General features: G+C 42.1%; 1 protein-coding gene across 1 annotated transcript in view; it reads right to left on the reverse strand.

Annotated features, from left to right (window-relative positions):
- Positions 1-8,062, reverse strand: part of TBC1D30 (TBC1 domain family, member 30) — a 53,920-nt gene that overhangs the window by 21,924 nt on the left and 23,934 nt on the right. Inside the window, exons 3-4 of the mRNA XM_009887840.1 lie at positions 2,650-2,711; positions 2,189-2,254 (exon numbers count right to left, since the gene is read on the reverse strand). Coding sequence (XP_009886142.1) covers positions 2,189-2,254; positions 2,650-2,711 — 128 coding nt within the window. The remainder of the gene's footprint in view (positions 1-2,188; positions 2,255-2,649; positions 2,712-8,062) is intronic.

An 8,062-nucleotide genomic window follows, 5' to 3' on the forward strand; every position in this document is an offset into this window, starting at 1 on the left:
ACATCCTAACTGATGTTGTTTGACTGGATTCTTCACCTCTGCCAGCCCCAGAAAACAAATGTCACATGCCACAGCAACAATGCAGATGTCACCCTGCTCCTTCTGCTGCCAGCACAGGAGGCAATCAGCATGCTGCCAACACAAAATGCTTTCTTTATTTTGGCATCAATCTTAAACTCATTGGGAAACCAGGGAATGGCAGTGAAAATACCACATCCCTTTTCTTAACACCGCTTCTTTGGTTAGCATCACGTGGTCACATATGAGTAAACACAGAGTTGGGCATTGAGTTGAGTTTTCCTTCTCATGGAAGGAAAAGACAGAGATCAAAGTTAGACGATGTGGCCAAGCATACACTCAGAAAGTCTGCTGATGACACAAAACTGGGAGAAGTGGCTGTTAAGTCCAAGGGCACCTCGACAGGCTGGAGAAATGGGCTGACAAGAGCCTCATGAAGTTCAACAAGGAGAAGTACAAAGTACTGCAGCTGAAGAGGAACAACCCCAGGCACCAGTATATGCTGGGGACCACCCAACTGGAAAGCAGCTTTACAGAGAAGGAGGTGGGGGTCCTAGTGGACACCGAGTTGATCATGAGGCAGCAATGTGCCCTTGTGGCAAAGACAAACAACGGCATCCTGGGCTGCATCAGGCAGAGCACTGCCAACAGGCTGAAGGAGGTGATCCTTCCCCTCTGCTCAGCACTGGTGAGACACACCTGGAGTGCTGGGTCCAGTCCTGGCCTCCCCAGTACAAAAGAGATACAGAGCTACTGAAGAGAGTTCAGCAAGGGGCCACTAGCAGGATTAAGGGACTGGAACATCTCTCCTATGAGTAAAGGCTGAGAGAGCTGGGACTGTTCAGCCTGAAGAAGAGAAGGCTCAGGGGGATCTTATCAATTTAGATAAATACCTGAAGGGAGGGTACAGGCTCCTCTCAGTAGTTCCCAGTGACAGGACCAGAGACAATGGGCACAAATTGAAACACACGAGGTTCCGTTTAAACATCACGAAACACTTTTTTACTGGGAGGGTGACACAGATTGCCCAGAGAGGTTGTGGATATTGGAGATACTCAAAAAGTCATCTGGACACAGTCCTGGCAACTAGCTGTAGATCGCCCTGCTTGGGCAGGGGGGTAGACCAGATGACCTCCAGAGGTCCTTCCAACCTCAGCCATTCTGTGTTCTATGACTCCTGCCACTCATGTACCATAGAAAAGCATCTGAGTGACTTAATGGAGTGTGAGAAAAGAACATTTCAGGAAAGAAAAACGGTTGTTAGAGGGATGAAATGATTCACCGGACTCGTAGATTAAAAATAAAGCCATAGTGGTGTGAGGAAAACAATGCCACTGTAAGTTTTCCATTTCCTTCCCCTCTGATTTGTAAACATGAACAGTTTGGTTTGGAAAGATAGCAAAAAGAAAACAGGAAAAGGAAATTAATCTGATGCATAAAAAATATTTTGAACTAAATATATTTTACAAAGCTTAAAAATATTCTTTTTATTAAAAACTGTATTTTTAAAGCTGAGATCATGTGACACAGTTTTATATAAGAGATGAATAGACATGACTTTTTGCGGGCTAAGGAACTTCAGACATTGTTGAAGAAAGTAATAAACTTTAGCAAAATCCCTCTGGACCCTTTCCTACAACACTAACTCAGTGCAATTTCCCATTAATGGCTCACTCTACCATTCTGCATCACTCCTGACTCTGAACTTCCCTAATTTAGGCAATCTGCTTTTTCCCCATCAAGTGTTTCAACGAGCATTCTTGTCAGCACTAGCATCTATCAACTCCACCTTCGTAAGTATGACAGCCTACACTGGAGATTTGCTCTTCTTTCAGTTGATCTTCAGCTGCGGGGGCAGCTTCACCAATGCAATTCCTTGAGACTGACAGAATGAAGCAGTAACACCTGCACCAGAATAAGTTACCCAAGCCTCAAGCAGAAAGACCCTGACTATTGAAAACACCATCTTTACCTGTCTCCTCAGTCTCTCCAGCTGCCCTGTGAGGTTATCACTGAAGAACGTAAACTCTACATAAAATCCCCAGTACAACTTATACTTAAAACTTCAAAATTAAACACTGATAATAAAGCACTGATAATATTGATGTTATTCACCCCTCCTGAGAAACCCACAGGCAATATGTCGCACAAAGTGTACAGGCCTACCTACCTTTCTCCGCCATTCTTTTGGTATGCCTGTCGGCAATCTGGCGACTGCTTTGAGTGCATCGTGCCACTAAAAGCAAAAGCATCCGAAAATGTATAAAATCCACCATTACTCTGATGCAACAGTATAGCAACATTTACAACACTGCAGACATGCACACTCATTTCATTTTACTGCACACATTTTAGAGTTTAACTACTTAATCCACTCACAGGGAAAATATAGATTAATTACTTAATGATGTAACAAAAATATAATATTTTAGGACACAAAGACTTATGAGATAGCTGAGTAAGCAATGAAAGCCTATTGCATTTTCCAAATACTAATGGAACAGCTCTTGATGCAATTGCAAATAATATGCTGACATTATGATGACAGATGCACTTTTGAACTAGGGCAAGTACCTTGATTGAAGAGAACCCAGCCCTTCATAAACTCAAGAGAAAAATGAATCACATTACCTGCTGAAAACCATTTTGACCTAAAGACGGTTCAAGAGTGAATTTCAATTTTGTATCAACCCCTAGAAACAAAAAGGAAAACAATAATCATGGTCATCATTTTCAATTAGCTCAGAAGGGAAGAAAAAACAAACCACACCACAATTGAAATAAGAACACGAAATTTTAGCTACATGTTTCAACAACTACATTTCAACTTGTTTCTGTGAATTCTTGTTGTCACGGTGGATTCAAGGCACATGTTAAGAAGTACACGGACAAAATGTTTTTAAAATGTAGTAATACTCTCTTTACTTTAATGATGTAGTTCGGCACAACTCATTTCACTAAAAATCATGTGTTCACTATACTACAAACTGTATTTGTACACTGTAAACTATCATATTCATGCACAGAAAAAAATATATACAGAGACGGTTTCTTTACATCTATTTCAACTTCTTGACATTAAATGACTCAAAACTAATTTCTAAGTTTGAGGTGCTAAAATTACGTTATTGCTCAGAATATCCAATTTTTTATGATTCCTCAGAATATAAGGCACATTTGGTCAGTATTCTCATTTAAGCTTAGATTTTATTTTGGACATATGAGCAAGTTATTTTAGTTGTTAAAAAGTACGCCTGCTAATAGCCTATAAAATGCAACATTACATAAAATACTAGCATCTCAAGTTTGGCCTACACTGGATCCTGATTGTGGCACTGGAGTATGCCCTAACACGAAGAATAGTAACACTTTCAATTTGCTTTATATCCCACATTTTGAATGTATGATTCTCCTCTCCATAACATGCCGCTGTCCAGAGCTCAGGTGCTGAACACTGTGTCGCATGGCATCGCCTCCCTCAAGTCTTTTGGCATAAAGACTAAAACCTCTCTTAATTTTAAACATGGAGTGATCTGTTGTATTAAATTACAGAGGAAAAACAATGTTATGCCTACCTTCTTGTCCTTCTAGAATGTCGAGCCAAATATTTTTAATATATATTTTAATAGCCATATATATTAATAAAAAAAAACCATGTATTTTAATCCTGCAAGGTTTTAAGTATATAAATTCCATGCTAATCAACTCAGCAGTACTACTCAGTACTTTGGAGGACTAAGCCTGCGAGTCTGACAGAAACCCAAACTGTAGTGGCATTTGCTAGTTATGGAATGTAAAATGCCTTTCAGCATTTGCATACTGAAGCTGTGATAAGTAATTTAAAAACCTTACTGCTTGATAAATATGTATTTAAAGACAAAGCCTTCTCCTCCAAGGTTTTGGTTGTTTTTTTCTTTTTCCTTTGCTGGGGGGAGAGGGAAGAGAAAGAAAGAAAATTCACACAAAAAACCCCAGTATTGTTTAGAATTTTAGCATTTTAGAATTGCTTCGCTGAGACATGGGGATTGGTGCTTTCATTTTCCTGTTTCTAATTTAAAAGACATGCTTGTCAGATCTAGAAATATAAAAGCTTTGATCCATAATAGAAATGTCTTGAAAAACATTAAAGGATTAAGAATTATTCCTGGAAGTAACTGTTTATTAGTATTCTTCCCCATAACTCCATGGCACTCAGCAGGGACTTGTAATAGATAAATCTTTCCATAATAATTCAAAGCAACACCAGTAACCTACTAAGATGAAATTGTATCATGTTTGCTGTAAATGCAAAAAAGTGAGTCGCATTCCCAAGCAATCTTGTGGTAAGTGCTGGAAAACCCTAATACATACAAAAAGATATCATGACCAAGAACTCCTTTAGTTAAGGTAACACATGTTGACATGCTCTACCACTGCCTTGTAGCAAGGAAGCAATAGCCTTCCAAAATAATCATGTATTAATCTTCCAACACGGCAGCCAAATATTACATCACTTCACAGTTTCCTAAGACTGAGAGACCCCAGTAACAACTTTACTTGAAACTTTCTTATGAAATTTATAAGACAGAGCAGAGACAGCCAATTCTGCAAAAGATCAAGCGCAATAAGATATACCTCAGAATAAGGTAGAATGTATTTATCATTTCCATGAACATCATGACCCTGGAGCTTGCAAAGGGGCTCAAATAACTGTCTCTATTGATTAAATGAAACTGAAATGAGACCCTTTAAGCTGCATCTACAAAAATGTATTAAATCATGGCAGACAATTAAGACAGGTGTGAAAATTACTAGAAATGAGAATAACATCATGTGGCAACACCAGACTACACGGCGCTCTCGCTTCAGTATGGTGAGGAACCTCTTGGTCGGGCCATGCACTGCAACCTCTAGTAGAAGCCATGGAGTCTGTGTCCCTTTATTTGTTCCCAGTTAGAAGTATTTCCAAAAATCAAATTATATGGTTTTGTGTCAGGGGAGGGAAAGAGCCATGGAGAGTGAGCCACACACCATACAGGAATGGTTCTTCATTCCTGTTCATCTTAAAAAATTTACATTTCCTAAACCCAAATAATTACAACCTTGTTCAATAAAAATACAGCCAGTAAGCAAGTTAAAATTGCTGCAACACAAACAGTACAGAGCAAGGAAAGGCTATACCCAGCCAGGAACTTCCCAGGACATCTGCAGGAAGACAACAAGCAAGCTGGCAGCAGCATCTCATTGCCTGTTACTTATTTCTGGAACAAGAACCATCTTGGTATGTGCGGTGTCTGCACTCTTCACTGCAATTGCCCTTGGACTTCAGAGCTTCAAGGAAATTAATGCCTATCCCTATTCCAACCTCTCTTGGTTCCCCAAACCTTTCTACCCCCATCATTCTCCTTTTCCTAACAAATCTCCCACCTCTACAAATACTTTTCTTTAATTTTTTTTGGCACTCAGTCCTGTCATTTTCATCTTGTCCACTCTTGCCTGGATCATCACCAGCTTTTCCCCAGGACCTTCTTCCACATACAGTCTTTTCTCCCTTACACTTCCATTGTCTGCTACACCTTACCAGCAACTCCCTTTAATTTTTCATTTAGTTGCCTTCTCCGCACAAACTAACTTGGATTCCATGATAGTTTCTTCCCACCTCAGTACCCCACACCCATCCAACCCTACCACAGGCCTTCTGGATTTCCCCCCTGTTGCCAACCCTCCATCTCTGGGTCGCATTCCTCTCCGTTACGTACACCCATGCTCATTGCAGAAAAGACCCCTCGGGGCCTTATGGGAACTTTTCTTCCCAGCTCCTCTGCATGGACAGCCTGGCAGAAGCATACCATATAGGCAGCAATAGTTCCTATTTTCAGGGACTGTAAGCGCTGTCAATACAACTCAGCCCTTTCACATCACGCCAGCCAGGCTATAGTGTCATTTGACATATTAAGTATCACCGCCAGTTCATACATTTTCAACTGATGCTTCATACCTAAAAAGCGTATTAGCTCATGTAAGTGGGAATGCGTTCGGAATACGTATGAATTATTAGCTCCACAAAAACAAGCACACACAAAGGTACATATGTTTGGCACCAGTCAAATTTCTGAAAGGTAGGGGAATGCCAAAATAAGGCCTGTTTGATGCTCTTGCAACGAGGTCACCAGAAACCACTGCAGAAAAGCTATTTAAAAGAGAAAAGGAAGAAAAAAAAAAAAAAAAAAAGGCAAAGAAAGATAAAATCCCACAAAACCCAGTCCCATTAGCTTTTCCATGTAAAAGACACAACTCCTGACAACAAAAGGCTGGAAGAGGGAAGATTACACCCCTAGGATTCCCAAACCCTGGCAGTCTTCCACTGCATGACCAAAACGTAGCACAGGACCACATAGAGAGCCAGATGAAGGGGCAAAATGTTGTGGTCAGCCAAGTACCTGGGTGAACAAACACAATCCCCACTCCTCAACAACATTAAACAAAAGGATGGGGCAGAGTCTGGGATTTTTTCAGGAATACTAAACCAGAAAAAGCATAGCAAGATCATCTGTTCTGATGCACGTATGTGAGCCATAAAGCCGTAGCTTCCAACTTACAAAGCACATCAGCATAGATTCTTGGCTGTACTTAAAAGCAGCTGTTGAAACTTCTCCCATGGAAAGCCAATAAATATTTTATCAAAAACAAATGAGGAAAAAGGCCTAAAGCAGTTTCGTGTGCTGTGGGAGTCCAAACTTGGGGAAAAAAAAATGGCAATGTAAACTACCACCTTATTGTCACTTGTTCTTTCAGGAAGATTTTTAGCCTTGCCCTATAATTTATCTCTAAATGTAGGTTTTCATCGGCAAAATTAGAAATAAAGGTAACATTCTGAGTAACTCTGCATGAAATCACTTTTGTCAAGAGCCAGAGCTCACTGGGACATATCAAAGCACATCTAAAATGTGCAGTCTACAAAAATTTCCCAATACAAACAGACAGCTGACACAGACACTAAGAAAATCTGAAGGAAACTTCATTCAGCTTATTTTTAAGGGCTCATTAGGTGTCCCATCTCCATTACTCTATGAAAGTATGTATCCTGAATGACATCATTGTCTTTACTTACATATGAACAATATGGAAACCCCAACCCTGTGAGATTTCCTAGCTTTCAGACTATGGCATTCGTGGTTACGCCTCCGACCATCTCCCCCTGGTCTTTGTGCGAGTGTAAGTAAAAGCATATCATTACCCAGATAGCATCATTACCTGGGATATTAGAAGGCTACTGTAGGAGCAGGGGTCTGTGAGAATTATGAGTCAGGAAATCTCCTTGATAACAGCAATCCCATAAATACATACCAGGAACATATCTGAGACTTTATCGATAATAGCATCCGAAACTCATCTCAAAGACAGAGGCAGTCAGCATTGTGTGCTTGACGCACACACAGCTCGTACAATGGGAAACTGAATCTTACATCTTTTCTACACGTTGCTCTACCTTTCAGCAGACCTCGGGCTTACATGTTTTGTAAATGCCCAGGATTAGGCAACAGCTCAACAACGTTTTAGCTGTAAGTGACAGCTCACCGCCCTGGAGCACACGTTGTTGGCTGACCACCCGGTCCTTAAAACATTTTGGTACTGAAGCAGGATGCAGCAAAAAAGGAAAACCCCAGGCGCGGAGCCGATGCCTTCCCGCTTGGGAAAGGCATGGTTGCCAATTCAGACAACACCCTACCGCAGACAAAGGCTGGGCGGGAGGAGGGGGCTCCGGCAAGTCAAGAGCGAGCAGGTTTAGCGGGAAGGCTCTGGGTGAGGCTGCGGGGAGACCGCCGGGCCTCGGCGGCTCGGCCGTGCGGGGGGTGACGGGGGGAGGCCGGCGGAAAGCCCCGGGGGATAAGGGGGGGGCAGCGGAGGGGAGGGAGACAGCGAGGACCGGGCACAGAAGCGCTGCGAGGCGGCGACGCCGGGCAAGGAGACGGGAGAGCCGATGAGCGGAGCCGGGATGCGCCGGGTGGGGAGAGCAGGAGGAGCCCTCCCCGGGGAAGAGGGCAGCGCGCTATGCCCGTGTCCC

The sequence above is a fragment of the Charadrius vociferus genome, unplaced genomic scaffold, assembly GCF_000708025.1.
Source record: "Charadrius vociferus isolate BGI_N301 unplaced genomic scaffold, ASM70802v2 scaffold125, whole genome shotgun sequence".
Lineage (NCBI taxonomy): Eukaryota > Metazoa > Chordata > Aves > Charadriiformes > Charadriidae > Charadrius > Charadrius vociferus.